The 18116-nt window shown below is 42.3% G+C and overlaps 1 protein-coding gene across 2 annotated transcripts; it reads left to right on the plus strand.

Annotated features, from left to right (window-relative positions):
- The first annotated feature begins 19 nt into the window (after positions 1-19).
- RNF8 (ring finger protein 8) lies at positions 20-15664 on the plus strand. 2 transcript variants are annotated; one of them, XM_068939533.1, is made up of 8 exons: positions 20-623; positions 3512-3640; positions 5118-5843; positions 6855-6917; positions 8957-9046; positions 10259-10366; positions 11414-11618; positions 13539-15664. In XM_068939533.1, the coding sequence occupies exons 1-8, from the start codon at positions 534-536 to the stop codon at positions 13682-13684; spliced, it is 1557 nt and encodes a 518-aa protein (XP_068795634.1). In that variant the 5' UTR covers positions 20-533; the 3' UTR covers positions 13685-15664. The 2 variants fall into 2 exon arrangements, with proteins under 2 accessions (XP_068795634.1, XP_068795635.1); XM_068939534.1 differs by having other exon boundaries at positions 68-623; positions 11414-11625.
- The last annotated feature ends 2452 nt before the right edge of the window (positions 15665-18116 follow it).

Consider the following 18116-nt stretch of genomic DNA (forward strand, 5'->3'; position numbering starts at 1 on the left):
GGAGAGGGCGCGTGGCAGGGGCCGATGGGATCGAGGAGGGCCGCGGCTGGGCCCGGCAGCGCAGGGCGGGGCGGGGGTGGCTTCCCGCCTCCGTTCAGGGTGTGTGCACTGGGAGCGGCCGGGACGGCCGCCAGCCCGCCGCCCGGGCCTCCAAATCCCCCGACTGTGGCGGGCGGGCGGACCTCGGCCGGCCGGCCTGCCCGTCAGCACCCCGCTCCTAAGCCCGTGGGGCGCCCTGCGAGAAGATGCGCACCACAATGGCGCCGCTCCTCCCGCCCCGCAAATCCCCCAGGCAACGCCGCCCGTACGCCGCCGCCCCCCACCGGGCGCATGCGCAGCCCCCCCAACCCCCTCCGCGCTCCAGGCTCGATTAGCCGGGCTGCGGGGCGGTGCGCCGCCGCTATGGCTCTGCGGCGGCTCTGCCCTCGCGAGAGCGCCGCGGCCGGGAGCGGGTAGGCGGTGCCGCCGCCGCCGCCGCCGCCGCCTCAGCAGCGATTGCTTCTGCCTGTCGCAGCGGCGGGAGGGCGGGCGCCATGGCGGCGCGCGGGGCCTCGGGCTTGGCCTGGTGCCTCCGCCGGGTGGGGGCGAGCGGCGACTGGCTCCTGCTGGAGGCCGGCACCGAGGTGAGTTGGGGGGCCGGGCCGCCGCTGGGCCCCGCCGCGGGGCCCCCCCCGGGTGAAAGCCGCGGGGGCGGCCCGGCGCCCGAGGCACGGCCCTCGCCAGCCGGGGTGAGGCGGGGGGAGCGGCCCGCCTCTCGCTGAGCCCCGGCTGGGGGGCGGGCGGGTGACTGTGGGAGTGTGCTGTTTTGAGAGCCTGTTTACTCGCTAATGCGCTTTCCAGAAAAAAAAAAAAAAAAGCTATCTAGGCTAATGAGCGGCAGTTGTTAATTATTATTCAGAAGAGCCGGTCATTAATCCCAGTTTATAAATTATTTCCCCTAAAGCAGTCTTGGTGAAGCGTTGCTCGGTATTTCTGCGCTTTCTTAAAGACCGATCTCCCCCCGATTACAACCAGTTTATTTCAACGCCAGTAACTTGCAAGGGAGCAGAAAGCGGGGTGCTGCTTTTGAGATCAGAGGTTTAAACTTAATGTGCTATGTCTTCAGACGTTAACTTTTTTAACGTGATGTCATGTTTAAGCAGAAGTTGTTTGTGTGATAATGGTAACGTAAGAAAAAAAAAATCCTTAGCCTAATTAATACCGTGATGCTCTGGCGAGGTTAGCAATATGTGACATATTTAGTTTTAGTGGCTAAAGTTATTCAAGTGTAAACACAGCCAGTATTTTCAGCCATTTCAGTTATGTTTCAGAATGGCATAGGTATAAGCTTTTCTTCTGTTATCATTTTTTTTTAGTTAAAAAGCCAAAACAGATCTTTTTACTCTTGAAGTGAGATGACAAATTACCGTATTGAAGATACGGTGCTACAAGAGGATTGCAGTTTTTATGGTCAAAAGCAGGCAGTTAAATGTTGTGGGTTCACACTGTAGTTAATTCCTTTGTGCTTATGCCTTGCACAAGGTACCCTTGCTAATTCATCTTTAAACGCTAGGCAGATCTTTAGGCAGATGTACGATGTGTTACTTTCACTCATGGATTTGAAGCCAGCAGGGGTGTAAGTGTGCTCAGCTAAGGAACTGAGTAGTGGAGTTGCAAAACTTGCAATAAGGGCTCTGGTAATTGGATGGAGAATCTTGTTTACGTGTTTTTACCCTAGTTATTGGCATACTGTTACCCTCCCTCTCACAAGCAACGGAGTAAATGTGTGGCTGGTGCTTAAGGCTTACCAGCTTACAGTCTGGCACGTTGGCTCCAAGTGCTGTCACTGGGGCTTTAAATGGTGGTGTCAAACTGTATTGCTGATAGGTATGGGGGTGCGTTATGTTGTGGCAGTGATGAACTCTAGCAGGCAAGCGGTAACGTCTGAAACCCCACGGCTGTTGCTCTTTGCTCAACGAACGTTAGCGAGGGGAAGTTTTATGATTGGCTCTACGCAGTCTTGGTTGTATTGGCACTCTAGGCCACAAGACGTGCATGACCGAGAACTAATAATAGTTGATGTGGCTTAGGCATTTCTGCACAGACAAAAGCAAAGTTGTGTGTATAACTGAATCCACCTGAAGTTCTTGCTGATATGGAGGGAGCTGTATGGGGCAGACAGGAAGGTGGTGGTAGAGAATCATCTTCATTTTGAGAATCATCTTCATCTTGCAGAAGCAACCCATGTTGACAGAACATTAAGAGATGTGAAGCATTTAAGAGGTAGGGAATTCTGTGGTTCAGTTTGCTTTCCTGATCTTAGTTAGCTTCCTTGCATTTAGTTACGATGTGGGAGTTTGAGCCCTTGCTTTCAACTTGAAGGATGGGACTGTTTCACGTAACATGTAGTAAATTAATTTTCCTTGGCTGCAGGATCTTGCCCTCTTCTTGTAGGAATTGGAAGGTGTGATGCAAAAGAGTTGGAATTGCAGGGGGAAAAAGGGGGCAGTTTTCATCTAAGACATACAGACTAGGTTGTATTTTTATAATATGCCTAGTCTGATTTTACTGTGGGCTTCTGCTAAATGGTGTATTGTCCTGCTCTTTCTGGCTGCACGTTCTTGTATCTATTGCATTGGATTCATGCAGTTGTCTAATTACATGGTAAACTGGCTGAAAACTTGTCCTTTCTAAAAGAAATTACTTCCCTGCAACACACAAATGAATAAGAAATGTCTGCGACTATCAGATCACGTGAGGAGGCAGTGGAGAGAGGGAGAGCAAAGCCATGCTTTAAATGGCAGCCTGCAATTAGATCATATTTTTTGATAAAGTATTGTGAAGTAGTACCATTACAAATTCTGTCCATTCTTCTTCCGGAAGGTACTGTGAGATTCTAATCAGATTATTGAGATCACCTTCACTAGTGGTTATGAATGGCATGTAGCTTAGTTTCTGAGCCCTAATGTTGATGGTGTGATTTACAGAAGTATTGCATGCTTAGGGCATGGTTACATTCACGCTTTTGGGTAGCAGTTTTCTAGGCTGTACTGTTTACAACAGTTGAACAGATGCAGCTAGTCAAAGAAAAGAGTAAGAAGTAATCTTGATCAGTTTGTTGCTCTGTGGGAACCACAAACAGTTGTACTGTTTGCAGAAATGGTGTTTTGTCAGGTAATGAATATGATGGAGGGCTGGATGGAGTGAGAACTACTTTGACCAGCTTTGCTGCTGAAAAAAATTTCCGTGAAACCAAGGCTGAAAAGTGCCTTGGAGCAAGCAAACATTCCTCAAGGAGAAAGCATGAGAATTCTTGAGACTTCTTTGGAGGGTTGCCATTTTTTATCTATTCTTGGATTTAAATGAAAAATTGTGGGAGGTTTGTGAAGAACTGTGGTAATCATTGTATTATCCTAACTCTGTAGGGAAGCAGCTGTAAAAGAAAGATTGCTGCTATACTTAAGTTCAGACCATATAGACTGAATTTACTCTGTTGTTGCTGATTGCAATTACTAAACTACTTTATTTTTAGGTATCTATAGGCCGAGGATTAGATCTCACCTACCAGCTGGTGTCAAAAACCTGTCCCTTGATGATCTCTCGTAAGCACTGTGTTTTCCAGCAAAATGCAGAAGGGCAGTGGACTGTCAAGGATAACAAGGTACAGAGATGGATTGGAGACTTTGTATTCTAAGGTGCATTGAAGAGAATGCCTTGTTTGAGTTCAAACAATGTATGATCTATGATATAATGGAGTATAAAAATGATAAAAGGCCCTTGGGATCGTGTCTCTCCTGTTGTGCACTTGTAGCAGGAAACTTCAGTCTGCTACAGTTGGGATGCAAAGCTTGCTGCTCTCTGTATGTAAATTTGTCTCGTAGTCTACCATTTTTCAGGCAATTACAATCTTGCCCAAGGCGTTTTGCAGTCTATGAACCTGCTTTGCGTTACACTCTTTTAAAGGAATTTTGGCATCAATTATCATGAGAATTTAATGTTAGAATAAACATGCTTCATGTAATGTTCAGTCAAAGGAGTTTCTCCTGGAATCTCTTCTCAGCTGATTAGAGCCAAGTATTGAGATCAGAGTCCTCAACTAGCTTTCATTTTGACTTCACTAGTGATCTGTTTTTTATATCGTGGTCTTTCTACTTTCTCATTCAGGAGGGAAACGTTTTTTTTTTTAAAGGAACTTATTTGAAAACAACACTAAAAGAACAATCAGTGTTGAACAAGTCATGCAGGCTTTAAAGCATTTTTGAGTCAACAACAGATAAGCCCTGAAGGAACGGAGTGGCTACTATTAAAATTGCCCTCCTTTTAAACAGGGCTCTGTTCTGGCAGATGTAAAAAACTTGAAAACGTTCAGTTTTTACATGATTGGAAGCACCTATGGTAGCTTAACTATCAACATGTCTGTGTTATCACTGCTACCATTTTACCAAGTTGTCTTACTGAATATATTTGGGATATGTCAGTTGCTGGTGGTTCTATAGTTCATCTTGAACACAGCTCAGTTTTACTGTTCTTTGAAACTATTTCTTCTGCTAGTGCCTAAGGTAGCAACCTCTTTTCTGCTTTGAACAACATATCTAGACGATCTTTTTCCTTCTTTTTTATGTTCTTGTGTTTATGGAGAACTGTTTCATCTCTCTTTCCCCCCCCACCCCCCCTTTAACCAGTGTTCCATTTTCTTTTCTATTTTCTTCTTGGATTTCTGGTAACATTAATTTTTTTTAATTGATTTTTAATTACTGCAATATTCTACATTCTTGTCAATAATCTATTGTGGAGTCTTTTCTGTTGTGTAGTTCATGTTTCCTGAAGCTTCTGGATGTTTTTTTCCCTTAGAGTTCATTCTTTTCCTTCTGCACAAGTACTTAAAGTCATCTTATTCTTAGTGGTTGTACACAAAATCCATAATGCAGTAATAAGGTGTTATAAATAATATAATGTAATGACTGTAGGAAATGGGACACTAAGTCAATAAATTGGATATTGCAAGATCTGTTTAAAGAGGTAGCTCATTCTGATTGCAACACTGAAGAGACGTGATATGTTCACAACTGCCAGAAATAGCTTGTTGAGGGCTCTATGCAAGTGTATATTGAATCTTGTTGGTTTCTGTCCATTTGCAGAGTCTAAATGGAGTCTGGCTTAATAAACAGCGCCTGGATCCCTTAAAAGCCTATCCTATAGCTGAAGGAGACCGTATCCAGTTAGGAGTGCCTTTGGAAAACAGAGAGACTGCTGAATATGAGTATGAAGTAATCAAGGAGGAATGGGAGAAAATCAGACCCTTTCTAGCTCAAAGGAATGACCTAGGGAAAACTAAGAGTTCAAGAACTAAACGTAAATTTAGTTTGGAGGAATCGGAGACATCTGCATCAGAAGGCCCTTCAGATTCCAGATCCAAAAGAGACAGAGTGTCCTGTGACAGTGAACTTCTGGGTAAATCATGGGGAAGGGCAGAACAGGCCAAACAGATAACAGAGAAGATGGATGTCAAACTGTCTTCTCCCGGACCAAGTGAGGAGGATAGTGGACCCGTGCACTCTGAAAAAGTTGCATTTGTCACCTGTAAGGACCAGAAGAGCTCTGGTCTTGCACAGTCTTGGACTGGCTTGGAAATGCTGAGGAAAACACTGGTAGATATAATGAAGCTGAAAGTCAAAGTGCAGGAGAAGCAGACAGCAGTTTTGAATGTGAAGCAGAAGCGCAGGAAATGTGCTCAGAAGGAGATCTTGGCAATGGAACGGGAGCTGCAGGAGCTGCAGGACCGGTTATACCTAGAACAAGAGCAGCATCAGAAGCAGGTGGAAGAGCTGGAGAAGACGTTCTCTAAAGAGCAGCAGAAACTAGAGGTATAATGGTGATAATCTTTTCAGTCCATCTGGTCTGTTTTTTTATGGAATGACTAATATAAGGCATTGATCCAAAATGAGTTCTTGAATGGTACTTCTCAGCCTTAAGAGAGTTTCATTACAGCAGGATAGTAGAGTATTTCTCTTAGTCAGAAGGCTAGTCTTCTGTATCAAATTAAAAAATCTCTGCCTAGTTTCCTGTGTTTACAGAGAAGACAAGTATCAAAGCTAAAGCCACATGGGAAATCCGTTCTCTTTCCAAGCAAGTGACTCACTATATGCTTAATCTTTTAATACAGGTTGCTTGGGGAAGGGATTCTTTTTCTTACTTGCAAAACCCCTCATTTACAATCTGCAAGTGTCTTCAAGCAACATCTATATGCTAGTAACTAACTCTTTGAGAGAACAAACAAAGTTTACCTTTCTATGTGAGTTTGTTCAAAACAGTTTAAATGTAGGGAGGAATTCATCTTGGAGTGAGTTTATGTTGGAGTTATCGATTGCTTCTGTTGAAGCCTGCTGTTAAAGTCAAGGTAGCTATATCAGAAGTACAGGAAATCCGGAGTGGCGTGCTTAGGCCCAAAGGGAAGTTCAGCTGGAACTATAGGTATGCCTGGCCTCTTTGAATGTGCTCACGGATGGGGTTATGGCTTTTTTTCATGTTTAAGCTTTTGCTGACCTCTGCTTCTGTGGACATTCCGGTGCCATTAGAGCTAGAATAATTTGGAGGTGTTCCGAGTATGCGACTCCTGAAGGATATATCCATTTAAACTCTTTGCAATAAACGATATCCCTAATTTCTGTAGAATCCATGAAGGAGTAGAGTGGGACTTCTCATGGGTTCACTGAATACTAGTGGTGCTTCTTTAGGCATATCCTCCAAAGAGAGAGTGTAAAGTAGTGTCGTTTTCTGTCCATTGCCTTCTAAAGTCTATGTATTTATTTATCTATTTATTTATTTTATTTCAAAAACTTTCTTCCAGCAAGATAAGTCTTGTTTTGTTTTCTCAGGGAGTAAAGTGGCAACATGGGGAAGAGAATCTGAAGGAACAACTGGCCCAGGTCCTGCAGGAGGCAAGTAGTTAAGAGTCTAGGCTTGGTCTGACTGTGTAACTGAGATACTTAACTCTTTCCTACCGCTGTGGCATTTTGGTAGAAGACTAGGAATGTGCCTCAGTTGCAGACTGGAATGATCTTCATCTGCAGAGCAGATTTCTGTTAGAAAGTGGCACACCTCCCTTTTTGGGAATTGCTCTTTGCCAGCGAATAGCGTGAAAACGTGCACTCAGATTGACAGCATTAGGTAGCTGTAATGATGTTTACTTGAATTTGCTCCTTATGCTGGTGTTTCTTTCATGGTGAAGTCTGTGTGCTCGGTACCCGTTTTGGAGAGCTTATGTTAGTGTTTTTAATCAAAGAAAAATGTTTTGCTCTTGGTTAGGAGCATCTTTGTAAGATTGCCACACACCTAGGTTTCCTAGGTTTGTTTTTGGACATCTAATACTAAAAAAATTTCAGCCAGCTTCGCCCATGGTGACAGGTTTTTGTGATCCATATGTATCAACTACCCCTTGATACTCAAGCGTATCAGATGCACTCAAAATGGTAACAGTAAAACATAACTGAAATGCAAAATAAACTGCAAATGTTCTCCAACAAGTAGAGTTACTAGCCTGACTTTTAACACGTCTCTCAAAGCAGAGTGGCCTGTTAAACCCCACTGTCAGAGCCTGTCTTAAGTTAGCTGTTCATTGACATTGAAAGGTTTGTACTGAATGACTAGAATAATAAGTATATTGATTTTTTTGCAAAGTTGTTGTGTTCCTGTACAGCATACCAAGGGCCCAAGCCTTGTTTTGAAATGTTTACAATTTAGGTAGATGTGCCAAGATGAAAGAACACATGCAGCCAGAACATAGCAATAGAGGCCAGTGTCATTAATTCTGCAGTTGGAGGGTGGGCCTTAAAAAAGAAGAGTAAAGAGGGAAGCATAGACAGTGCTAGGAAGAAAGAAGGTCAGGGAAAGGCACAGAGTGAAGGCGAGGCAGAGATTGCAGCATGGGTAGTGCTTGAAACATCCTGGGTCTCAGTAGAGCGCTCCTAAGTTCTCCTTATAGCCAAAAGCCTTTTGTGCTTTGGGTGCGTCTGTAAGGTGGCTCTGATGGGTGTGGAGTGGTTGTCTGTTTCTTCTTTGCAGATTTTCCTCAATGCCATAGCATCTGTGTGGTGGTGAGGAATAGTCTCCAGTGGGGTTGAGGGTGACAGACGTCAGGGTTTCCGTATATAGCTGTCCGTTTTCATTACGGATGTCTTATATGCTCATTAAACTAGCGTTACCTGGGCAGCTAGGGCTAAGTGTGGCGATGCTGCCAGATCAAAACTCTTAGGTTATTTGAGTACTGAAGGCAGAAACCAAATTTCCTATAACTTTTTTAGATTTTTCTCAACTAGTTAAGCTAGTTTATAGTTATTAGTGTTTCTCGTAGAGCCTAGTGTTGTGTAAGCTCCAACTTCAATTACAGGTATACAAAATACAGTAAGTCTATCCTGATTGTCCTTAGGGAACTGGTATATCAGAAGTTTGGAAATGCTGGGAAGAGAAATCTTTATCCCATTGTGTGGTAGACAGGCTGGTTCTGCAGTGCCTCATATGTGCCACTCATTGGCAAATTTTAATTTTTACTCCTGTGTTCTGCAGTGAATTTTATCATTAACAGCGTGAGCTTATTTGCTGTACGCTTTATGCCTTTTTCCCCACATGCCTGATTGCCTGGCACATATGCCTTGCTTAATTTATCTTGAAGAACAGTGGCGGTTTACTCTTCCTTTGTAGCACAGCAAAAGAGGAGGTGACCAGTGATGCACAGAGGAAGAATGACCTGGGAGAGGGAGTGTGAAGTGCCATGACATTGGGAAGGTCATAAATAACTGTTTAATTTTAAGTGAAGGCTAAACTACCTCTGAGTTAACACCTTAATTCATACAGGCATACGTTGCCCTTTTTAGGGGAGGATTAGCAGAAATGAGTATGCCGAGCCTCATGATTAAAGCTACGTATATTTAATAGGCTAGCTTATAATCACATTCTTATTTCTTGGATGGTATTGTTACAGCATCGTGCTTTGATGGAAGAACTGAGCCGTAGTAAAAAAGACTTTGAGGAGATAATTCGAGCCAAGAATAAAGAACTAGAAGAAACCAAGGTAAGGAATAAAATTGAATTCTCAGTTTCACTCATAACTGAAACACAATATGCTGCAGCAGAGGAAATCGTTTATTTAACATTTGCCTTGGCTGTGGATTGCTTCCTGTAGTGAAAAAGTTCTTTACTTTGATATTCTGAGATGGCAGCTGACTCTGGTTTCCAGAAGCCTGGGGGTGTGTGTGTGTGTGTGTTTGGGGGGAGTTGGGGAGGGGTTCTTGCACAAAAGATCTTTTGGGGGGAGTTGGGGAGGGGTTCTTGCACAAAAGTACTTTACAAAGTACTAAACAGTCATGATCAGATATTTTTCAGTCTCTTAAGAGAGCACAGAGCACCTGAACTATGTATTGTGCAAGAGAAGTGGACCCATTCCACCTTCTCTTTAAAAAGAGAAAAGCTGAGTGATTTGAAAGGTGGGGTACTTCATGTTCCGTTAGAGTGCGCTCAGTTAAAAGGGCAGTTTGTTCCAGCAGTCCTGCAAGGGATTGAAATAACATGGAATTTCAATAACGAATGAACCAAGCCACACTGCTTCCTGTCCTTGGCACAAGGTGATGAATGGAAAATAATTAAGGGGATGTTTTGCTGTGTCTTACTCTTGGAAATTATCTCATTTCCCACCTCTCGTTGTTTGCTTTGGGTTTTTGTCTCCTTTGCAACTCTGTTGTTATTTCAAGTGTAGCTTCATTTGGAAGAATTCCTTCATTATTTTTAGAAGGTAGAGCCAGTGCCTAGAAGCCTAATTCAACTCCAAACAACAAATTTTCTTGGGCAGTTAAATGCAAGGAAACATTTTAAATTCTCAAGGTTACTTTTTTTTATTTTATTTTAGCTGATTGGGTGTTCTGTCCTTTACATCAGACATCAAACGAATTTTTCCTTTGACTTAAGCCAAACTCATCCCAGGAAGAGGCTGAAAGAGATTTTGAAAAGGTTGATCCAATTTGTAGCCCCTTTAGGCTGAAGGGAACTTTGGTAATGGCTGCTGCTCTTGCTTGTAAGTTCTCTACAGCGGGTGGGAGTATTCTCAGTACTGCCGTGATTGCAAAGAAGAGAAAGGTTTCAGATCCGCATGTATAATAGATGCAGACTTTACATGAGAGGACTCGGGGTTGTGTGCTTTTCTCCTTGGCTATCTTCGTCCCTCGACGCCGTTATTATGTTAAGTAAAACTTTGTTCTTTAATATGTGACCAGAAGTGCTTTTCCTCTAGGAGGAGAAGGAAAAGGTGAGAGCTCAGAAGGAAGAGGTGTTGAATCAGATGAACGATGTGTTGGAGAATGAACTGCAGTGCACAATCTGTTCTGAGCACTTCATTGAGGTATGTTTAAACCAGTATAGCTTTGCCAGTAAAGGAAAGAAGAAACTTGAGGAGCTTTCACTAGCTCTGTTAAAGCAGTAGTCAAACTTGTTTCTTTACTTTGATAGATTAACAGTCTCAATGGATGACTTGTGGGTGAGGTCTAGCCCCGAATCCTAGTCTTTCTGCCTTAACCCTTCTTCTGGGCAGCAAGTTCTGCTTTAATGTCTCTACCTACACAGAGATGAGTGCTTGCTCCTAAGATGTGTGCAGGCTTGCAGCAGTTAAGTGTGTATTTTGAACTAGTGGTCTGAGTTTTTGCCAATAGCCTGCTCTGGGAAAAGTCATTTTTTAGTAGACCTTGCTTTAAGTTGATTGCGGTTAGACTGCTTCTGGCCTAGATATAGGAAGAGGGTTGTTAAAGGAAGAGAGATGCAATGTTCAATCAAGTTCTGAACCACTTGTGTTCAGATAAATTCTGTTTCTTGAGAAAGAAAGATGTTTTCATTTGATTCTAGAGGTATTAATGCAGGCTATGCCTGAAATGTAGGCTACTATTTTGTTCCTGTTTTGCTAGAATTTCAATTTCGTTACGTTCATTTCTGCTACTGGAAACCTGACGGGTTAGCTTTGTTCTATTGGCTTAAGAACTAGTTGGCATTTCATTTTTCGATTTTTCAGTAGTTTAAGATGTTATTCCGCGGTGTCTAAGGTTTTCCGTAATTTGTCCTTCTCAGACTGGGGAAACTTCTAACGGTATTCTTTCCGTCTTCCTCACAAACTTGCTGTGATCTTGGATGAATCCATTAACCAGCCTAGAAAGCCTTTGTCTGAACTCTGGCCTGGGAGGGGTGTTCTATATAGCCATGTATAACTCCTAGGGAGGCTATAGAAAAGGCTCTCTTTTTAGGGAGGCTATAGAAAGAGGCTTTGATTTCCTCTCCCTGCTGCCCCACACCTTTCACTCATAGGAAGTATTCATGACACCTTTCTGACTTCATTTTTTTTCCCCATTACAGTGCTAATGTGAGTGTGCTCTGATAAGTACCCCTCCCTTGAATTTCACAGGCAGTCACTCTGAACTGTGCGCACAGCTTCTGCTCCTACTGTATTAATGAGTGGACGAAACGTAAAGTGGAGTGCCCTATCTGCAGGCAAGAGATTAAATCGAAGACACGCTCTCTGGTGCTGGACAACTGCATTGACAGGATGGTAGAAAAACTGGATGCGGAAATGAAAGACCGTCGCCTTGCCCTTATCAGAGAGCGGAAAGGTGAGAGGTGGGTGGATGTGGCATGACGAGTACACTCTCTCTTTCCATATATTTTGTAGAAGTTTCTTTGGCACCTATATACTACAAAGATGCTCAAGAAAAGCAGAAGCAGTATTGGAAAATGACCTTGTATTTGTGTATGAGGCTTAATATCCCTTATTGGTAGATTCATCAGAAATTAAGATTGGGAAATAATTTTAAGGTGTACTGTACAACTAGCTTAACTATACAGTAAATTAAAATGAATAAAAAGTCTAGAAAAAGACTTCAGTGTCAATTCAGCAGTCCAGTGGGATGACTTAACTATACTGAAGGTTACGCTGTTTTGAAGAGATCTCTAAAGAAAAGTAAAACCATACAGAGCGGGCCTTGAAAAATTTACCAGATGCCTTCTGATTGATTAAACTATTGACTACATCAGTTTGAAAACTAGCAGAGCAATGCCTGGTGAGAAACTCAGAATTCTCTTGTATGTCTTAGGTATACCTAGGAGATCTGTGAAGGGAACGTTGGTCTGTCATGTAAGCGTGTGGCGGAACTGGTCATTGATCTCCCTTATGAGCTGTTGTTGAATTTACCACTGTGACTCGAACACACAACCTCTTGCCTAGTTGTAGCTAAAAGGCTCTTTATGACTGTAAGGGCTCTAAGCAAAATTCCAATATGGGGTATTCCTGTTCTTCTTCCATCTTGCAAATTGTTTTCTAGAGCACTCAACGCTGGTATCTAGGTGCTGAAATGTAGAAGTCTTTTTCCTACTACCCGCCTCTTAACAAATTTCTGTTACTGTATTCCCTTAAGTAACTGTGTTGTTTTCCCCATGTAGAGGTGAGTGCATGATCTTTTATTTGCAAAGTCAAGCCCTTTGAAGACCTTCCTAATGAAAGGTGCTTTCGAAATATTGCAGATCCTCCATGGTGACGTAGAATGACATCGTTAAACAGTGTCAGTTCTAACCTGAATTCATCACCTATTTAACCAACTCAGTCTGATTCCCTCAGGAAATGCTACACTTCTCAGAGTCTGTCCAGCCCTGCTTCATGGATTGCTTTCACCTCTGCAGAACTGACACTGCTCTTGCATAATATGCACCTCTGCAGAGTATGCCATAGCACTGTTGAAGTGTCTCATCTGGTAGCTAATGGTGGTTGGATGAAGTGGTGCCTTCATTGGAACCCACTTCATTTCCATATGGTAAACCAGTGATCTTCCTGCTTGTTTGTGATAGACACTCTAATTATATATAATGATTATTAGTAAGAATTCATATAGTTTCACCATGATACGCTTCAGGGGGAAGGATGAATTGTTTCCATGTGGTTGTCTTATTCAGTGATGGACACATCTTGAATAAGGTGAAGGTAGCCATATGTCTAGTTAGACATACACTCCTAAGAAGAAACCAGCTGTAAGATGGGCTGAAAAGGAAACGATGGTGCAGGTAGTACTTTGGAAGCACAGCCAGATAATGAGCTTTAGTATAACAGACACCCTGGGACAATTTGTACTCTTTATGTGGAGGTCTTGATGGGTCCTTAAGGGTGTCCTGAAAAAAGGCTACTTAAGTTTGAGGGCCCTTTATCACATTTTGTTCCTTCCCCCTTTCTTACCTGGCAAGACCCTGTATTAGCCAGCCACTTCCTTGCTATTTGTGCACCAGTGAAGGGATGCTGGATGTCTCCTTGTCACCTGTGCTATCTTAACAGGAAAAGACATATGGGAAATTAAAAGAACAACTTGGGAAGTTTTTAAAGCTGAAAATTGAGGGGAAAAAAAAAAAGAACATGGGATGCAGCTTGAAAGACCTATTGCAAACTGACAATAGGAAACTTTAAGTCTCAAAGAGAACTAGTAATTTAGCGGTGTGTGCGAGTAGAATGGCTGTCTGCTAATTTTTCTATCCATGTGTTTTGAATGCAGAGAAACGGAATGTGTTGGTGAACCTAGCCACGGACAATGACAACACTGTCATTTCCTCCATCTACTCCGTCTTGTCGACGAGGAGTTGTGACAATGAGAACTCTGAGGAGGATTCTTACCGTGATGATAGCTACTACATTATCTAAACATTGCTACTGCAGACTGATTTGCCTGCATGCTGCCCAGAATGAACGTAATGGTGTTTGGTTTACTACTGCTGGATGACTGGACTGGACAACTGGAAGTAGAGATTCTGTAAGGAGGCTGGAGCTTAGAACTAGCAAGCACTTGCAAGAAGGATCTTATTTTTTTTAAATGAACGTACAGAAGCTTGATCTCCAAAGCAAAATTGGGATTGCAGGAGAAAAAACTTGCGTCATGCTAGGTGGCTGACGTGCAAAACGTAGGCTTCCGTGATCATTTGTGACCTACTCAGCTGGTATAATGTATTAGTTTGTATGTATCACTGCCCTTTCCTGGGTGAATGAACTGTTTAAATGCGTGCATCATTTTTCCCGTATTTCAGCCAGCAGATGGAACGGCCCAGGTTATTTGAGAACTTAGTCATCTCCACCAGCAGACAGCAGAGGTATACCAGAAAAAAGTGCCATTGTGGGTTTTCCTCTTGAATTTTGTATGGCAGCTGGAGCTATCCAGGCTTCCCTGGCAGTAGAGGTAATAGTCCTTTTAAGGGGTAGTTATGGACCCTGTCAGGCTTCAATGCCTTGAATGCATTGTAAGCTGAGCTGCTGAGAAGTGAAAATGAGAACGTTTCTCGCTTTCTGTTGGGTAGGGATGGAGAAGATTGCATCATCTAGAAGTTCCTAGCTATTGCTATTTTCATCTAACATCTTTAGTTTGTTCCCTCTTCAGACTTTTGCATAAAGTGTTTTAGAAATGGGAAGCAGCACATCCAGAAATTATTAGCAATGACTTTAGTTACACGTTTAGTTCTTGCCAGCCGCAGAGAGGAACCTCAGTCTCTTCAGAAGCGCTGCTTTTTGAATTAATGAAATGTCCTGTTGATAGGGTGGGAAAGCAGCGTTTGTAGGCAACCACATGGCACAGAGGGGAGCGTTTTGTTTTATTGTTTACAAAATATTGCTGTTGAGCTGTGGTGTATACTACCCTCACAGCAAATTGGTCATGCCTAAGAGGCTGAGCAAGACTTGCCTCATCCTGTCAAGGACTGCGTGCGAAGTTCCATTTTCAGTGGCCTCTACTTCTGACTTAGGTGTTAGTGGAAAGGACCATTTTGCCACTGCGAGAAAGGGATGGGGGAAAACCCTTCTGATCTGTAATTTCTTTGGCCATTTGTATGTACTTTCTTGTTTTTATGTTTCTCCTGTTTAAGGAAGAAAATATAAACCCATTTCTGCATTAGTCTTCCTTGGTGCAACCGCTGAGACAAACATCTTTCTCCTAGTTATCTTAGAATTTTCAAGAGAACCCAGATTGTCTCATTTTAATGGCTCTGTTTGTGTAATGTTTTGATTGCTCTAAGCAGTTTTAGTGTTTGACTGTTTTTAATTTTGAAAGACTTACGTGTTCAGGAATTGATAAAAGACATCCCAGGTCTTCAGCCCTGTGCTAGCAGTGGCCACTCTAACGGTAATTTAGTAGATAAAATCACACCTCTTTATCTCCTCCTTCTAAAGAAGGATCTCCTTAAAAAGGCAGTGAGGTAAATGAAGGATGATGCTGTCCTAAGCAAGTAGCGCGTTCTGATAGCGTTCATTTGCTTGTTTGATTGGTATGACTTAAACGATGAAGAAATATCTGATCTGTGGGCCAGGCAACTTTGTTAAAATCTTAGTATAAGGTTTCTCTTGTGGAGCAGCTATTACACCTTGAGACTTCCTTTTCTCCTTTTAATATCTGTGTTCTATATGGGGTCTTGGAAGTTTCTGTTAGTGAATATATGCTCTCTAGAATATCTGTGAGAAGAAGGTTCCACAAAATGTTTGTGAAATATCCTGGCATTGGTGTAAGGCCTTCCTGTTGAAGTGGAGTAGAAGGAAAATACTCTGGTTACCTACAACTGCAAATTCTTCTACTGTATCTCTCTTCCATGTTGCTGTGCTTTTTTTGCTTCTTTCATTTTGCTAAATATATTTATTTTGTTATGTCAGTGTTTATATGTACTGTAGAAAGGAATAATGCTTCTCCTAGTTAGAGTAGTCCTTCAGTGTGTGCCTACTAAGTGTGTCGTCCCCTTTTCACTCGAATATAAAGAACATAAGCAGCATACTAAAACTTTTCCGCTGTTATCAGAGGGTGCATAGGGTGCAAAGCTCCAAGGAGAGAGGCTAAGTAGGAACGCTGCTTACTTGTCATAGCATTTCACTGACAAAAGCGGTCTTCCTCAGGAAGACTGTTACTGGACACAGAGCTGCTCACTAGACATACAGAAATGTCAGGTGAAGTTGCAGCTGTTGCCCTTCTGGACATCCATACCGCTCCTGCTGTGGTCTCCTGAGGTCTAAGGTCTGGGTCCTTTCTTCTGTTTACAGTTAATGACTAGAACCTTGTAGGGTCTAAAACAATTGTGCTAGCTGTTTGGCCCTAAATCAGATTTTCCCTCTTGGGGCAGACCAAAAGCAAAGGAAGATCTGGAAAACAAATAACGCAATGTAACCAAGGACTGAAAATGAGTTGAATTGCAAGCTTTTAATTGACTTCCAAGTTAAACACAGGGAACATGGGGAAAGTGGGAATGAGTCTAGGTTATTCAATTCCTTCATACTCAGGGTGTGTGCTTATGTGTGTATGTATGTATGTGAAATGAAGTAAGGCTAAAGGTAACAAGCAACCATTCAGTCAGCACGTCTCTAGTCAGAGGAAGGTCAGAAAAAGAATTTATTTTCCATTGAATGGCATATCAGTAACCAGCAAATGAGCTAAGAAAGCCAGTGCTGTTTTTATCTAAATCTTTATCTAAATCAAGATTGATTTTAATCAAATGGCTTATACAATGCTGGTGACCAGGGAGAAAAACAGTAGGCCACTGGCTAGAGTTTTGAAAGAATGGATTAGAGAGTACTTAGATTAGATGTTTTCAAATAATGAGGCAAGGTGAAATCAATCATAGAATACTTTGAGTGATCTCAGAATTTTTACAATTCTCTGAGAATCGGAGGACAGATAAGGTACTAGAATACTGAAAATAGATGCTGTACCTTTGAAAAGAAGGGAAAGGCAGAGATGAATTGTAGACCTGTGAGCTGAACTTGAGTTCTTTCTCCTACCCTCCATATCCACGCATTATTAAAAAAACTTTTTTATAAGCACATAGACAAGATGATGAATGATAAGAATACTCCACTACTCTCTTTGTCAAGAACAAAACGTGCTAAAATAATATTACTTTGATGGAGAAGTTAGGAGAAACTGTAAGTACCTTAGCTTTTTGTATACTTTTTGATACTGTGTCTCATAAGGAAGCTGTGTAAGGGTAATCTAAGTGAGACTAAGGTCTGTTCAAAACCAACCACAAATCAGTGGTGGTAAAAGGATTTAAAGCGGAGATGTGTCTTTCTCTTCCCTCCCCCCATGTGGTTCACTGTGAACAAACACATAAGTTTCTATGCTTGTGTAGGAGCAGTCAAATACAGACTGTGAACAAATTTGCCAGATAGCAGTTACGCAGAAAGGGATGAGAAAGAGTGTTACATTGACAATATGCTGCTGCTGTAAAAAAGTAGGTATCTGTATACATAAATGAGGATAAGTTGTGTACTGTTGGGTGTTTCTTCTTGTCTGCTCAGCATTGGTAAGACTGAGCAGCAGTAGTACTGTGCCTGATCTTAAGGACTATGTCTCGAAATAGATGTAGACCAACTGGCAAAACAACAACAGATCTGAGGTTCAAGAAACATCACCCCATGTGAGAAGGATTTAAGCAATTCCAGTCGTCTTTCCAAAAAAAGGGGAAAACTGAAGAAGTCGTGAGTCTCCAAATAAATCAAAAGCTGTTTCAAAGAGGAAGGGACTAGGACAAGAAGTGATGGAATTTAAAGTCACAGTAAGGAGATTTCCTGAAAGTGTTGTTTTTGGGGTTTTTTTTGTTGTTTTTTTTTCCCTTCCCCCCCCCCCCCCCCCAAAAGCCTGTATGATCAGATCAGGCAAACACCCATAGTATCAAGAGTTTTCCTCCCACCCTGTAAAAAAAAAAAAAAAAAAAAAAAAAAACCCGTGGCGTGTGAAGTACTTCTCTTTTGCTTTCAAAGAAGTTCAATCTGTGCCCTGCAGTGTACTGTATAATTTCTAAAGGTGCTGTCTTTACGCCACTGGAAACTATCTTTGGATCCATGAACTGAGAAATGCTGGGTTTGGATATAGTTGACATAGTTTTGGGGAAGAGGGAAATAGTAGGTGACTTCCTTAAGGCCCCTTTTTCTTGGATTTGTTGATACAGGCCATTTTCTTCCCCCCTCCAGGAAGGAATGCCTGGTAAAAAGGCTGTTCTTGAATTCACTGCCCGAACTGAAGTCACTTGGTTGGCTTCTTCCTTCTGAGTAAGTGATACTGTCAGGTGTGTTGGACCTTCACTGGTGACAGCTGTGTGCATTTGCAACT

This window comes from Struthio camelus, chromosome 3 (assembly GCF_040807025.1).
Source record: "Struthio camelus isolate bStrCam1 chromosome 3, bStrCam1.hap1, whole genome shotgun sequence".
NCBI lineage: Eukaryota > Metazoa > Chordata > Aves > Struthioniformes > Struthionidae > Struthio > Struthio camelus.